This window comes from Syngnathoides biaculeatus, chromosome 14 (assembly GCF_019802595.1).
Source record: "Syngnathoides biaculeatus isolate LvHL_M chromosome 14, ASM1980259v1, whole genome shotgun sequence".
In the NCBI taxonomy this organism is placed as follows: Eukaryota; Metazoa; Chordata; class Actinopteri; order Syngnathiformes; family Syngnathidae; genus Syngnathoides; species Syngnathoides biaculeatus.
The window spans coordinates 23,871,456-23,888,145 of NC_084653.1; the positions used below are offsets into that span (position 1 = coordinate 23,871,456).

At 44.2% G+C, this 16,690-nt stretch overlaps 1 protein-coding gene across 4 annotated transcripts in view; it reads left to right on the forward strand.

Annotated features, from left to right (window-relative positions):
- Window positions 1–15,319, forward strand: part of LOC133512015 (hyccin 2-like) — a 40,043-nt gene extending 24,724 nt beyond the window's left edge. For 3 of the 4 annotated variants that reach the window (XM_061841196.1, XM_061841197.1, XM_061841198.1), the window contains exons 9-13: window positions 1,205–1,321; window positions 2,832–2,919; window positions 2,992–3,148; window positions 3,643–3,795; window positions 9,431–15,319. In XM_061841196.1, coding sequence (XP_061697180.1) covers window positions 1,205–1,321; window positions 2,832–2,919; window positions 2,992–3,148; window positions 3,643–3,795; window positions 9,431–10,056 — 1,141 coding nt within the window. In that variant the 3' untranslated portion in view covers window positions 10,057–15,319. The remainder of the gene's footprint in view (window positions 1–1,204; window positions 1,322–2,831; window positions 2,920–2,991; window positions 3,149–3,642; window positions 3,796–9,430) is intronic. The other variant, XM_061841199.1, reaches the window with a different exon arrangement.
- Window positions 15,320–16,690: the final 1,371 nt, after the last annotated feature.

Sequence of the window (16,690 nt, forward strand, 5' to 3'; positions counted from 1 at the left end):
CAGCCTCTTGGGGACAAGTTGGCTATTACTTTTCTCTGCTGAAACATCGGTGAGGGTTTTATCAATAATAATGTTCACAAGCCCTCAGGGAGAATAGTTGAAATTAAATAGTGCTCACTGGTGGGGGGTTGCTAGAAACAGCTTGAGGGGCCACAATATAATACATTTTCTTCTATTTGTTAAGAAAAGTCCATACCTACTGTACTTATGGGGTAATAAAATGGTCTTAATACACCAAATACCGGTACTCCTCCCAACCGGATAAAAGCTCTGTGAATGTGACGCATGCTCACATGAATCTGTCCTCCCTGCATGAATATTTTTTTTTTCTTAAATGAAAAGTCCATTATTACAGGAATAAAGTCCTATATTTTTAGAAAGCAAAACGTGTATACTTTTTTTTCTCATTAAATTTTGGCTTTTATATCACAATATTATGTCTTGTATAAATATGACTTCACTCTGCTCAGATTACAAATGTTGAACCTGACAAAATTTTTCCTTGTTCTTTTAAAGAACTTTTTTCTTCATCTTCAATATATGAGCATTTTAATTACATTCCAAATTTTTTCCTCCCATAAAAAAGGTTTAATATTATTGCTTTTCTATTTTACTTTTTTCCTCAGAAATAGGCACATTTTTAATTCCAATGGCATCGAGGTGTCCACACAGTAGTTATATTTAGTTGCCATTTTGGTTTTGTGTTGGGGGGTGCTTGGGAATTTTTCCTCCCCTGTCAGGTGTCCCTGGTGCCAAAACATTTCAGAGTTCCTGGAATAGTTGTTCCACTGTGTTAGGGACGCTGCTATATGTTGTGACTTTTTGACCTGTTTTATAACTCATTAATTTCTTTGACATTTTCTTGTGGCGACGGCACCTACTATCACACAATTTCTGAGGGAATTTCACTTTTAAACTTCTCCGGCGATGTTTTGGAGTCAGTGAGAATCAATATTTGATTCATAAGATGAGTGTTTCTGCTCCGGGGCTTTCACCACTAATGCTCCCACCGCAGCACGCTCGCTATTTCCGAATGACTGAAGACTTCCAGACAATGCCCGGAGCGAGTTCACTTTAGTCAGACGGCAAGCTGCGACTCCGGAGATTGCGGCGCGCCGGAACTGCTCAGCCATCTTGAGTCGAAGCCACCCAGCGAGCGCACGATGCTCACGGACCGCCGTCGACATTTGTGTGTGATCCTCAGGTTGTGTGTCTGCGGTTTCCCACGGCAGCAGCAGAAACTCTGGAGGGAGCCGTGCAACCGCGTGCTCCTGGAGCCCGAGTTCATGGTGCAGATGCTGACTGCTGTTTATCACGCCATGTAAGTGTCTCAGCTAGACTGAAAAGAAACACACCCACACAAATTAAAGTAACCTTTTGCAAAATGACATTAAATTTGCATTATATGTATAATATGATATGCCACTCTGTTATATTTTATACTATATTCTCACCAGAATCATACCCGTTTCCACAATTAATTGCCCTTTGCCTATCATATAGAATTCAGCAAAGTCATAATTGTATGTGACGTCATTCCACATTTAGATTTCCCCTTGATCTTGAAGTGACCCGATTCACCATTCTGTAGCGTGAAATGCTAAGTGCCAGTGTAACCAATCTATCCACCCGTTCGTTTTCTGCACCGCTTATCCTCACACTGTTGGCCTAATTTTTCTCCCCAAGAGTCACGGGACCAATCAGGAGATTGGTCAGAGAAAGGCTGCACACGTGTACGGAGAGTGGTGGATGGAAAGATTTTTTTTTTATTTTTATTTTTGACTAATCCCAGCCACCTCATTTCCGTGCCTTGCCTTCACATGCATCCTGGCACGTGAAGCTTCACACTACATGCAGAGAGACCTTGGCCCTGGCTGAGAAGGGCACGCTGGGATTTAGGTTAATGCGTATGTCCCCAATGATTCAGTGCGACGTGAAGAACGGGATGTGGCCACAACCGAAATAAACATCAGTCTGGCCATTCTGTTGTCATGGCAGGCTTTAGAATACATGAATCCATTCTGTTAGCCGCTTATCCTCACAAGCGTCGCGGGGAGTGCCGGAGCCTGTCCCACCTGTCGATGGGCAGGTGCCAGGGTCCACCCTGAAGTGGTTGCCAGCCAATCGCAGGGCACATCGAGACAAACAACTGCGCTCACAATCACACCTAGGGGCAATTTAGAGTGTCCAATTAATGTTGCATGTTTTTTTTTGGGATGTGGGAGGAAACCGGAGTGCCCGGAGAAAACCCACACAAGCACGTGGAGAACATGCAAACTCCACACAGGCGGGGGTGGGATCGAACCCGGGACTTCAGAACTGTGAGGCCAATGCTTTCCAGCTGATCCACCGTGCAACCCTTGTATAATACAATCTTTTCAAAATGTTTCCATTTTCATTCTTTTTTTTTTAGAAGAAAGGGAACATAGCGCCTTTGTCATGTGAGGCAGGATCAAGCAGGACGACCATTTCTCCACTATGTTATTGTAATCATGCATAATATTGAGAGTACAAGGGAGCTGCGTATCAAATAAATCAACTCATGAGATTTTTTTTTCTTGAAATAAGTGAGGAAAATAAATGAAAAATTCCCATTATGTACGCAGGAAATTGAATAAAATTAGCATCTACTCAAATTTCTAAATAAAGTAGTATTTACTAACGTAAAATTTTAGCACAAGCTATTCTTTGATTCAATACTTTGGAAATATCAGGAGCATCACAATCAATTTTATTAACATAGAAAAGTGGTCGCGTAACTCGCACAACAAGGTGAAGTTTGTCCAAGAACATCATCCCTGACAGCATTTCGTGTGTCTGTGTTTTTCTAGATACAACGGAGAGTGGGAGATGGGTCGGGAAGCTCTGGAGGACGTTCTGTACAGAGCTCAGCTGGAGCTTTACTCCCAGCCTCTCCTGGTAAGGTTCAACATTTGCCCCCGTTCGTCGCCTGGCCGCCGTGTTGACGTCCTCCTTTGCGTCAACCGACAGCTGGGCAACGCCATGAAGAACTCGCTGCCAGACAGCGCCCCGAACGAGCCGCAGGGGCGCAAGGTCCTGCAGGTGGAAGTGACCCCCACCATAAGCCGCATTTCCATCTCGGCAATCACCACCGCCTCCATCCGACGTCACCGCTGGAAGCGAGAAGGTGCGGCTCCGGGAACAGACGGCACGCTCGTCGGTTATCATTTTTTGCCCTCATATTTTTATCGCCATGTGAAAGAAATGCAAATATTTATCATTGTGATGTTTTCCAATGTGTGAAAGGCCACAAGAAGAAGCTTTTAGGTGAGAAAATAATTTTGATTATTTGATTTTGGTCTTGGGCAGTAAGAAAAGTAGTCCGTGACACCATTAGCACCGTGCAAAATGGCGTCGCCTGTCACTTACTGTAGATGTCATCATGTTTGTCTGACTGCTTTGTATTCTTTCTTCACTCGCGTCATCCTCAAAAAAAAAAAAAAAAAAAAAAGTCATGACAAAATGGTGCTTCCAGATCCTACCTCCAGTAGTAGGTTGCTATTAGAATTGTAGCTTTTATTTTGTTTTCGTGAAATTAAAGTAAATTGATGAGACCAGAGGCGGGTGAGGCCCGCCGCCGATAAACAACAACATTTCCCCGTCTGTCTCGTTGACTCCCAGATTGTTTTGACTACTCGAGCGACGCAGAGTTGAGCGTCGCCGTCGCTCGTCCTAGCCCCGCCCTACGGCCATCAGCCACTGAGCCGAGAGACGGGGGCCCTCGCAGCCACCATCAACGCAGCAGCAGCGTTATTCCCCCCATCACGCTCGAGGGTAGGGCACAGGGGCGGACCCCCTGAGCAACAACCACCCAAAAACAGCATCCTCTTCCTCCCCTTTGTCACCTTTTGGCTAATTTCTCTTTGCCGCCTCTGCATTCCCCCGTAGTACCCTTCAGCCGCTGTTTTCACCAAGCGAGTACACTTTGGTTCAGTAATCACTTTTTGCCGTCCGCGCTCCTTTTTCCGCCGGACAATTCCAGTTTTGTTTTTCCTGTACGGCAGGAAATTGAGAAAACCAGGTGGCACTCGATCCACCAATCAGAACGAGGCTAATAAAGAACACATCTCGGCATGTGCTTGTTGGTTTGATGTAGGCAGCAAGCAAAGGGACCGCTATGCTACTATGTTAGCATACATATCTCTTTTTGTTTCAGCACCTCCTCAGATGTCACAAAAACACATCAAATTAGTATTTATTTATTTTTTTTTTTACCAATGAATGACTAGCAGTGATTTACGTCCCCCGTATTGGGAACTCCTTGTGGTGACCATGTACAGTTAGTACCTCGTTTTTGTCTGTGGAAAAGCACCCATAGTTTTTTTTAAATGGAAAAACTTCTGGGGGCGCGGTTGTTCAGCTGCTAAAGCGCTGGCCTCACAGTCCTGAGGACCCGGGTTCGATGCCGGCCGCCGCCTGTGTGGAGTTTGAATGTTGTCCCCGTGCCTGTGTGGGTTTTCCTCCGGGCACTCTGGTTTCCTCCCACATTCCAAAAACGTCCGACATTAATTGGACACTCTAAATCAGTGTGCCTTGAGCTATTATTCTTCTTGTTATCCAATTTTATGTAATTGCTAAAATAATATTTATTTCCAAGAAATAATGTATCTTTATTCATCAATTTATGCCAGTGATGCACAATGACAGACAGAACAAAAAATTATTTTCTATTAGATGGGAGGAAGTACATACAGTAATTAATCTATCCATTTTTGGTGACATTTACTTTTGGTGGTGTTCCGTGGGATTTTTCAATCATAAAATGTGTGCCTTGGCTCTATAAAGGTTGGAAATCCCTGCTCTAAATTGCCCCGTGGTGTGATTGTGAGTGCGGCTGTTTGTCTCGATGTGCCCTGCGATTGGCTGGCGACCAGTTCAGGGTGTACAGCCGGGATAGGCCTCCAGCACTCCCCGCGACCCTTGTGAGGATAAGCGGCAAAAGAAAATGGAAGGATGGATGGATGGATGGGAAAACATCTACCCATCCATTTTCTGTAGCATTTGTTATCTTTTGGGTCACTATAGAGCTGGAGCTTATCCCAGATGACTTTGGGTGAGGGTCAAGTTACACCCTGGCTTCAGATTGTTTTCGTTTGTTTGTTTGCTCTTGAGTTCTTTTTCAACAAATTCTTTTATCTGGTTAGACCATCTGCTCCACCGTGTGATTTCACAGTATGTATGCATAGGCCCCAGTGGATGGAAGCGCAAACCGGATGTGTTCCAAATCGAATGGTGCCGAACTGAACTGTACTTCTTGGTGGAAACGCGGCTTGAACTCGCCTACCCCCGTCATCTAACAGCCCGCCGCTTTTTGCCCGACTAGAGTAGAAGCGCTGCCGATATCGGCCGGGAAGGAAAGTGAGGCCAGCGGGCTGGTTGCATGGGCCTGTCAAATCCTCTGTTTTCTTCCCCTAAGCATATATTCTTACTTTGGCCCTTGTCACTCACTGAGTCACAAAGGCTGCCTTTCTCCTCCTTATAAGTACATCAAGGAGATCCATCCCTTTTTTTTTTTTTTACGTGACTGGCAGAGCACCTGCCCCGGCTCGCTTCCGCGCCGCGGTTCGCCGCGCTCCCTTTTTCGGCTCGCTCGGCCCCACGCATTCACACGAGCGGCTCGCCCTTTTCACTTCGCAGTCCGGCGGCGATCGTCACTGCCGGCGCGGCCCTCCGCCACGTCACGTTACTCCCTCGGCTCAGTGAGTGGGAAGGCGCCCACGGTCGTGCATGGCCCGTGCTTTCGCAAACTTTCCAGAGTGCCTCCGAGATACCCGGCGCGTACGTGACAAGGTCGAGCGAATGACGCGGTTGGTATTAACAGAATGTCACGCCGTGCAATGCAAAACCCACTAATTACTCAGGTCTACCGTCCAGCACATTTTGTCTCGTTGTGTGCGTGTGTCTTCATTTCTTTGTTTGTTCTTTGCAATTGAACCCCTAACAGGAATGAAGGTCAGAAGATGCCGCCCACTTGTCTTTGCATGATCTTTTCCTTGAAAGTTGCTTCTCCGGCTCTTTCAGCGGAGAGGCCGTGAAAGAAGGATCTTGTTGTTACTAACCCGATTGCATGCACGTGTCGTGGTCTCTGCGTACACCGGCCGGTCCGCGGGAATCGATAGGCTGTACGAAATTTCGCAATCTTTCAAGGTGTTCGCCGATTCACGCGGACGGTGGAGGAAATCGATTGTAAGATGCTGTCGTGACAAGGGAGCGTCACAAATAATTCACCCTGTTTGGCACGTACGTTAATTTAACGGTGGAAAAGAAGATTGAAATCTATCCTCCAACAAGGTTTTTATTGATATTGTTGTGGACAAAGACATCGTAAATCGCACATTCGGTGAAATGTCTTATGTATGCACTCCAGCCGGAATATTATGCCCGCTTGCACAATTAATGAGATTCAGTACGAGAGCTTTGTCAAATATTCTGAGCAGACTACAATGAATAATGCTCAGTTTTGCCAGTTCAGTATCGTGCTTGTAGTTTGCAGTGGTGTAGAAATGTATTGCATTTATGTAACTAATTGAGGTGAGCGCAATAATAATTACGTATTAGTAATTTAATACATTTTGCCATAGTTGGTTTTACTCTATAGCAAGATGAGAGCATTTTTTTAAACCAATGAATGCATTTAGTATAATTCATCCATCCATTATTCAAGCTGCTTATCCTCACAAGGGTCTCAGGAGAGCAGGAGGCTATCCTAGGCAGCTTCAGGCAAAAAAAAAAAAAAAGGCTGACTACACCCTGAACTGGTCGCCAGTCAATCGCAGGGCAGATATCGACACCATCACTGTGCGGGAATCGATCCCGCGCCAGCCGCACCGAAGTCAGGCGTGTGTACAACTACACCATAGGTGTCAAACTCAAGGCTCGGGGGGGCTAGATTCAGCCCGCCACATGATATTATGTGGCCCGCGAAACCAAATCTAGTGTCAATTTCTATGATTCTTGTAAAAATCTGTACCAAAATTTTAAATTGTCATAAATTACAAAGTTGAGATATTACAAGCATTTTTGTGTTACCAAATGGGAATAGTTGAAAAACACATTATTCTGATTTTAAAAAAAAAAGTAGTTTATAAATTGATGATGTAAATATGATGAGATGATTTCATATTTTTTTGTTCCACAGTCATAATGGCCCTTTGAGGGAAACCAAAGCAAGCCCGCAACAAAAATGAGTTTGACACCCCTGCACTACACCATCAGTGACTATGCTTTTAATATATCATAACCATTTGTTGTGGAGCATCATCCATTTTTTAAAAATTTAAATTAGGCCTTTCTAAGAATTCACACGGGCCCTTATCGAAAAATGGTGCTTCACCCCACAGCTTAAATTTCCATCTTCTGTGGCGACTTTTCAACATTTTTGGCTCTGTCTCCAATTTTAGATCTTCCACCGCAAACCCATCCAGTTATGACTTTATGGATCTTGTGTTGGAACTGAACAATTCCAGTGGAAACTTGTAGCATAAAATTGCACAATGTCTTGAATTAATATTCAGTGGTGATAATGTCTGATCGACCGATTAATTAAGAAGCGCGTCTCCACCAACGGTCTTCAACACATTTGACGCGTCTGGTTTTTCGGCGCGACAGTGCTCGCCGATGTCTGCTTGCGCAGCGGCCCGGTCGCCGCGCTGGCTTGTTAGCACAAAGTGAGGCGATATCAATCCCGCGAGGCCTCCGGAGCGGCCTCGGGTCTCTCCGCCAATTGGGGAGCCGGACCCGGCCGGCCTCTTACGTGAAGAAGCATTTGCTACGGAAAGATGATGGGATTCGGCTGGAGAGCATGCGTCTTCGCCCGTCTTTGTGTTTTTTTTTTTTGTTTTTTTTTTTTTTTTTGCATGTGAACACGGCCCCCTTTTTTCTGCCGTCTTTTCGGTTCAGCTTGCTCGTCGCAACAGTGCATGATGGGAGACGGACGGCTCTCTTCCTTGACTATCCTTTTTTCTGTCTGTTTTTATCCTCTGAGCCTGATATGTGAAGTTATTCAACAATCACCACGCAATTATATATTTTGAGTTGAATACAGTACCGTGGAAAAGTCCTGGGCCAACTCACATTTTCATAACTTTTCGCAGCAGATATTTGGAGAAATAAAACCGCAAATAGTTGCACTGGCATTTAGAAACTCACTCAAGTCACAGTTCAGCGGCGCGTCGATGGTTGAACACCCAACTGTGTGTTTCTGAACCAAATGTCAAGAGCATGGAGGAGATGACAGTAGACAAGACAGAAGATAGTAGACCACATTTGTGAAAGAGTGTACAACAGTTTCTAAGTTCATTTGTAGGACTGACATTTAGTATGAGGGCAAGTACAAAAAATAAAATAATGTACAGGCACCTGTTGCACATAAAACAATAAAAAAGAAGATAACTTACACGGGGGGGCACAAAATGGATACGTAAGTGTAAGGAAAACTGCGCCGTACATGGCACATAAGCGTATAGAAGTGATCGTATTTGGTCGTCATAGCTAAAACTCTGCCCTAAGACTTTGCACGGCACTGTGTAACATCACATACAGCGGAGAAGTATTTGAACACCCCGCTGTATTGCAAGTTCTCCCACTTTGAACTCGTGGACGGGTCTGAAATTTTCATGGTACGTGCATGTCCACTGTGAGAGAGATAATCTAAAAAGAAAAATCCAGAAATTGCAATGTATGATTTTTTTTTTTTTTTAATGATTTACAAGTGTGATGCATCTGCAAATAAGTATTTGAACACCTGAGAAAACCAATGTTAATATTTGGTACAGTAGCCATTGTTTGCAATTACAGAAAGTCAAACCTTTCCTGTAGTTGTTCACCAGGTTTGCACACACTGCAGGAGGGATTTTGGGCTCACTCGTCCACACAGATCTTACCGAGATCAGACAGAGTTTCTTGGCGGTCGCTGAGAAACACAGAGATCCAGCTCCCTCCAAAGATTTTCTATTGGGTTTAGGTCTGGAGACTGTCTCCAAACCTGGTGAACAACAACAGGAAACATTTGACCTCTGTAATAGCAAACAAAGCCAACTCTACCAAATATTAACATTGGGTTTCACAGGTGTTCAAATACTTGTTTGCAGCTGTATCATACATTGTGATTTCTGGATTTTTCTTTTCAGATTATCTCGCTCACAGTGGACAAGCACCTACAATGAAACTTTCAGTCCACTCCGTAATTTCTAAGTGGGAGAACTTGCAATCTAGCAGGGTGTTCAAATACTTATTTTCTTCACTGTAACGAGGCTCAAGGTCACGATGTTCTGTATTGGATTAAATATTCCTCTGTTAGTTGCAGCGCTAATGACGCTGTATGATCCGGGCTTCACTTCCATGTGGTCATGTTATTTTGTTCTGTTGTTACATAACAAAAAAAACCCAACAACAAATGTGATCAACCTAGATGCTGACGGGATGAGCGGCGGTGAAGATTCCTTCAACGCCAACGACCCAGACGAGGGGTTCTCCTCCGGGGCGTCCAACAGTAGCCAGCCCTGTGGCACCAGGGCGGGCGGCGGCGGTCCGAAGGCCGGCAGCCTGAGCAGCGGCGGAAGCAGCATCAAGAAAGCCATCACGGCCAGGCTCTCCCGGGACAAGGAGCGAGACAGGCTCGAGGCGGCCAAGCAGGCGGATGCGTCGGCGGAGGTCAAACGCCAGCATCAGAGGAAGCAGTCGCCCCCGGCCAGCATCCAGCTGGACGCCATCCAGCTGAGTCCCATCAAGAAGCACTTGAGCTTCCCCTCCGGACCCCCGCTGGTACGGACTGGCAGCGCCTCCTCCAGCAAGTCCTTTGACTGCATGGCCTTCAACCTGAACGGCGGCAGACGGGAACAGGAAGGCGGCGGCGGAGGCGGAGGCTCGGATGAGGAAGGCGGGCGTCCCGCCGGAGGCTCCCACCGCCATTCCACAGTCAGCTTGCAGGAGGGCCACCTGATCAGACCCGAAGACCCCCTCCTGTCCCCCGGGGCGCCCCTCACTAAGCAGTCCCGCTCCCCCAGCTTCAACATGCAGATCATATCACAGGTTTAACATGGACAGTGGATATAAAAAAAAAAAAAAAAAAAAATCTACACAGTCCTGTTCAATGGCCATTTTTGCAATATTAAAAAAAAAAAAGCGCAAAATGACAGAAAACAAAAAATTACATCTTTAAGAGGTAAGTAAAAATGAAAAAAATTGTCATAATGTGGATGTACAAATGGTGGACACCCTCTTGTAACTGACGAGTGGCTGTAATGGACCCCATTTCAGATGTTTTAGTAGGCTGTTCCCGACATAAGCTTTTTTTTTTTTTTTTTTAATAACACTGACTGATATATGGAACCGTTTATAAGTTTCAGCTGAAGAAAAACACTTCCAAAGCATTACACTGCCCCCCGACCAGGCTTCCCTGTAGACGGATGGCGTTCTTTTTCGAAATTGTTGCGTGTGCGCCAAACAATTTTTACAATCGTGTCCTAAAAATTCCATTTTTTGGGCCAAGTTCAATCTTGTTTTCCCGGGACTGACCATAACGTGTTTTTGCAAGATTTCAAGGTTGTGTTCTGAAAATGTAGCCGAGCTTGTATTTGATTTATTTTTTTAAATTTAATCAGGTTTAAGTATTGATATCATCACCCATGCTCCACACATACAATATGAAGAAAGCGAAATATTAATGTCACATGTACTCAACAGCTATTACTTCTTTTTGTCGGGGCTGAGATTTAAAATAATTTGGACTCTGTTGCGGGATCTGCCTGCGGGCAACACCGTACGCTGAAAAAACATTAACGTAAAAATGGAATGAAAAGCTGACTAGAACATCCGAGCTTTATTCGGGGTTAAGCAGAAGCACTTTAAACGGTGCGCTGAATGCGATTGGTTCTTTTCCCAACACAGCCACATTCGCAGTTACGAGGGTGTGGACGCGATTTATCTCGATTTCATATTTTTAAAATATGACCAAAAGTGTCCATTTGAACAGCGGCGCGTAGACTCTTTATATCCACTGTTTGCGTGTGTGGATGTGCGCGTCAACATCTTCAGTTGCAGGAAAAGAGAGAGAGAATTCCGGTCGTTCAATGACCTTTCACCTTTGGTTTTGCGTCAACATTCAGTCAGCAATAACGCTCACGCGGGAACGCGCCGTTGCTCTTCGACCTCTTCGCCCCAAACCCGACCCCCGTCATTCCCCGGGCTCACGTGCAATCGCTCTTGCTCGATAAATCTTCCTCCTTTATTGCTTTTTTTTTTTTTTTAATCAGTAATATGACGGTATTGATTTAAGGAGATTTAAGTTATTTTTTTAAGGTGACAAGCCAAAGAAAGAAAGTAGAAAGTCAATTTGTGTTTATTTTTGATGTTCAGAATTTAAACCGTGTTGTCAAACCAAACTGCGGGAAAGACCCGATCCGCTAACTGGACAAGAGCAAATCACTACTGAGGTCATTATTAGGTAATATAGAGAAAATATACGTTATGAGTGTGTGGGTGTGTGTGTGTGTGTAGCATGATAAATCATTGAGTGGACCCACAGCATCAGTTCTCCATGCTGGCCTTTGTCTGCCCTCTAGTGGCGAGTGGCTTTCATTTTTATTTTTTGCTCTACCTCATCGTGTGTTGTCGCACCCCGTCTGCGGGTCAAAGAGCCGATCGGGTCGGAACGTCGGGCGCTCGGACGATCATATTTCGTCATTCGGTGGCCGCCCGAGAGTGCCCGGCATCTATGCGGGGGGGGCATCGCAAACAATCAAATCCTGTATGTGCTCCTCTTACAACTACGTTCACTGCCATTGACGGCGTTAGAAGTCAAATATCCTTAAGACGTCTTAATTTTTTTCATAATCGGTTTCTTTTGTAAGTGCAATTGTGAGAATGGACTCGTCACGCTTTGAGCGGCCTGCAGGGTGTCTGCTCGCCTTACGTCGACACCCAACCATTCCCTCGCCCCTCTCAGCGACGCCTGCATGTTGCCCCCCCCCCCACCCCATCCTACAATGTGCCAACACGCATCCTGTCCTTAAACAACTTATTTGCTCGCCTGTCTTAAGTTGAACAATTAATTTGATTGTTTTTGTCATAGTTGAGGTGCAGCTTCACATTTTCTTCACTAGTCACTAGTGTACATAACAGCACGTTGATGACCTTGTCATCGTAACGGTGCGTTTGAAAGGAGGTCACATGGGGTTTGTACATACACCTTGGCTGCAAATGGCCCGAGACGGTTTGTACGAAACCGGATGGATCAGTCTCGATTATCCCCTCCGCGTCCTCTGATGAAATGTGCACGTTGGCGTCGCAGCAAATGGACAACCGCCATCACGTCCGCCGATGACGCCCAAGTCATACTACAGTGGAACTTTTTAAAGTCCAACTCAATACGTTCCGAGATGCCGTCTCTTCTAACTTTTCCTTTTTAAATCATATTTCCCTCTCGGGAAATAACGAAAATTAAACTGTGGCCATCGTAAAACCATCAAATGTACAGATAATTTTATAACGGGGACATTTTGCCCGTTTTTCGGGAGCCGCATGTGTGCAATTATGTAACCCGCCCCCTAAATACTGCTGGACCAATAGCAAATCAGGCTTTTACCAAGACTACCTACTAGCATAATTCCCGGCCTATAAAGCGCACCTGGTTATAAGCCTCACCTAGTACATTTGTAAAGGAAATACCATTTGGTACATACATAAGCCGCAAGTGCCCACATTGAAAGATGAGATATTTAGAAATAATGACAGTACACAGAGTTTAACGCTAGCGCCACACTAGCGTGGCGCTAACGCTAGCGCCACACTAGCGTGGCACTGACAGGGCCGGTGTGATGGTCTGAGCGCTCCCGATGCTGAAAAGTATTCTTCTGATTAATGCTCATGCAAGTATATTTTGCAAACTTCCGGCCAGTCTGGAACATCCCCATCCATGCTTCAACGTGTGCCATTCGACAACTGGTCGCCGAGTGTGGATGTTCGCGATGGACGTCTCAGAAAGACGAGCAGAGCGAAAGTACAGATATGTGTAATACTTTTGTTTTAAGGTTGGGATATAACGTATGTTAGTTCGCTCTATGTAGAAGAAGGAACTATGAGACCGCGGGATTTCCCCGTACCCATAGTCCCCTTGTTACATCACAAGGGGACTTTTCAGCACGGGGGAGCGCTCAGACCCTCACACCGGTTTAAAAAATAAAAATAAAAAAGAAAAACGCAAAAAATCATTTAGACACGCCAGTAACACAGCAGCAACACCCTAGCACAGTACTAACGCTAGTGGAGCACTAACATGGCCGGTAAAAGTCACTTCCTCGGCACATATATTCCGGTCTCACTCTTACCTTCTCGACTGCCGCCTTGCGGCTGTTAAAAAAAAATGCCCAAATTAGCCGCATCACCGCATAAACCGCAGGGTCGAAAGCGTGTGAAAAAAGTCGCGGCTCGTAGGCCGGAAATTACGTTACCTGCGAGATCAGAACTCAGAGTTGGGAATGAAAGCGAACTTCCATAGAGATGATAAAATATTTTTACCCCGTTGGAGGTTGCAGTTGATGCACTACGCTGTGTGTATGTGGTAAAGCGTTGGCCTCACACTTCTGAGGTCCCAGGTTCAATCCCGGACCCGCCTGTGTGGCGTTTGCATGTTCTCCCCGTGTCTGCGTGGGTTTTCCTCCGCCTATTCCGGTTTCCTCCCACATCCCCAAAACATGCAACATTAATTGGAGACCCTAAATTGCTCCTAGGTGTGATTCCGAGCGCGGCTGTTTGTCTCAATGTGCCCTGCGATTGGCTAGCGACCAGTCCAGGGTTTACCCCGCCTCCCGCCCATTGATAGTTGGGATAGGCTCCAGCACTCCTCGCAACCCTCGTGAGGATAAGGGCCGAAGAAAATGGATGGATGAAACCATCATACAGTAAAACAAATAAAGTACTGTTGACTGACACGCCATGCAGAGAGAATTTTGGAGTGAAATTCTGTTTTATCGGTATTGATCGTTTGTTGGCTTTTCAACATTTTGGAAATTTGTTCCTGGGTCACTGTGCAGTCATTCTAAAACCTTCATTAAGCGCACGGTCGGCAATATTTAAAGCAACGTTAGAACATATTAATATATTTCTCATTTGAAAACGGCTAACAATTTTTTTTCTGGAGGCTGGAACAGATTCATAGCATTTCCATTCATTTCACTGGGGAAAGATGTTTTGAGTTACGACCGAACTCATCGAACTCCGATCTCAAGGCAAATGGATCTTTTTACTAGCTCACATACATGTCGTGCAAAGACCGCGGTATCATAAGATTAAGATAAAGTAAGACAACTCAGCCTTTGACGCCACCCGACGCGTCGGACTCGAGAGGTTCCACCGTAGGTTTCATTTCTGTCTGGTCCAAATGATTTCAACGCTCATTTCGAGCGCTGCATGTGTGCGAAACTTTTAGTTTTCAATCATTGTGATGCACTTTAGTCCATCCACACTTTCAAGAAATTAATGAAAAATGATAAATATATATATAATATATATGTGTGTACGTGTATACACTCAGTGCAGGGTTTTTAGTCTCTTCTAAATTATTTTTCCGTGATGTGACATCGCAACAGTCGACAGCTGTTCATTGATTTTTTTTTTTTTTTATGCCAAAAGGTTGATTAAATCCCAGAGGGTCTCAGGAGTTTGTTTAAAAAAAATATTAATAATGATTTAAAAAAAAAAGACTCATTTGAAGACTTGGCAGCACCAAATCTTCTGTTCTCATCGTTTGAATGGAATTCTATGCAACATGTGTCCCCCCCCCCCCCCCCTCCTCATGCTGGATTTGATGAGTCCAAATGGCGTGCGTGCGTCCTCAGCATTTGTCACGTGAATGCCTCCTCGAAAAGGGAAGTAGTGGGGGGCCGGGGGCGGGGGGGTCCCGCTTGGACAAAACAGATGCAAAGTGCTGTATGTACATGGAGAGAGACTTATTTTCACTCGTTCAAAATGCAACATGGAGAGCGAGTCAGTAGAGAGAGAGAGAAATGGATCTGTATATTGTTGAATAAATATTGTGATGTAAGAGATTCTGAATTTTTTTTCATTTTTTTTTTTAGTGCGGGTGTAGCTCAATAAAAGACAATATGGTGGAAAAGTCAGTTTTATTTAGTCGTTCAATTAATGAGCGAGGTCCTATTTTTGGGCCGATCTACGAAGAAAACCCAACTACCCGCTCGTGGGCAGCGTCCCATTTTTGGGACGAGATTATTAATTAGTAAAGTTACCATATAACTTAACCATAAATGCAAAAGAAGTGTTATTTCCTTGATTGTGGACTGTTAGGAAACTTTTATCTCAATAAGGCAAAAAATTGCCACCCTGCCCATGAATGGGTTAAAAAATACATACGTTCGTTCAACAGGAAGGAGAATTTCTGCCCACTTTCTGTCCAAATATTTTGACTATTTATATTAGCAAATGGTCTTTCTTATTAGATAACATTAAAAAAAATAAATGATACAGAATTCACTTTTTTGAATGAAAATAACTTCTCAAGGTTCACCATCAAAGGTACGTTCGCAAGCCTAAAAATCAAAATAATGCCACAGCTAAACTAACTTTGTTCACTTTGTAATTGAAAGGACAATAAAAGCAATATTATCATTAATTATATTCATTTTTAGGCAGCGCAGTGTCCATGTGCTCTGCGACTGGCTGGCGACCGGTTCAGGGTGTACCCCGCCTCCTGCCTGTTGACAGCTGGGTTGGGCTCCAGCGCTCCTCGCGACCCTCATGAGGATAAGCGGCAAAGAAAATGGATGGATGGATGGATTTGATGTATGTACAATTTCATCCAACAGAAATTTCTGCCTAGTTTCTATCCAAATATTTTGATTACTTATATTGGCAAAGGTGTGGGGTTTTTTTTTAGCTGTTTTGTTAGCTAATATTAAAAGATTTTTAAAAAATTATATAGAATTCCCTTTTTGAATGAAAATAATTTCTCAAGGTTCACCATCAGAAGTGCGCTTGCACGGCGAAAGATAAAATAATGCATCAAATTCTGCCACAGCAAAACGAACTTTGTTCGCATTGTAATTGAATGGACAACAGAAGCAAAATTATTAATATTTATATTCGGTTTTAGGCGACTCGGTAAAGTGTTGCCCTCACTGTTCTGAGGACCCGGGTTCGATCCCGGCCCCGCAGTAGTTGTTAACGTATTTCCATCAGAAAAGTAACATTTAATTTCTTTTTAAATGACACTCCTGATGGGAATGAGCGTTCAATAATAATATTGAAAAAAAGTGTTTCTGTGGACATAAAGCATAAAATTTTATGTTGCTTTATTTTGACTTTTTTTTTTAATTCATGGAGAAAAATCACATACTTTTTATTCATTTATTTGAATATTAATGCCTTCATTTTGCTGTAAAGTTTCAACACAATGCGTAAATCTCTTCCTGGGTATTGAGTGCCCGTTGCCTGGCAACAGACTGTGATGCCTGGAGATGAAAATGAAACATTGCACCTGTGTGTTATGTTTTTTTTTTTTTTTTTTTCCAAGCGGCGTAACACACGCCATGTTGGTTGCTGTCGTCAATCTTGGGGGAAAAAATGAAGCTCTGAAGGTAAGTCAAAGTTGTCAAGAATGTCAAAATACAGCTCTTTTATTGGATGTATTTTTGAAATTGTATTTTTATTGTGAAGG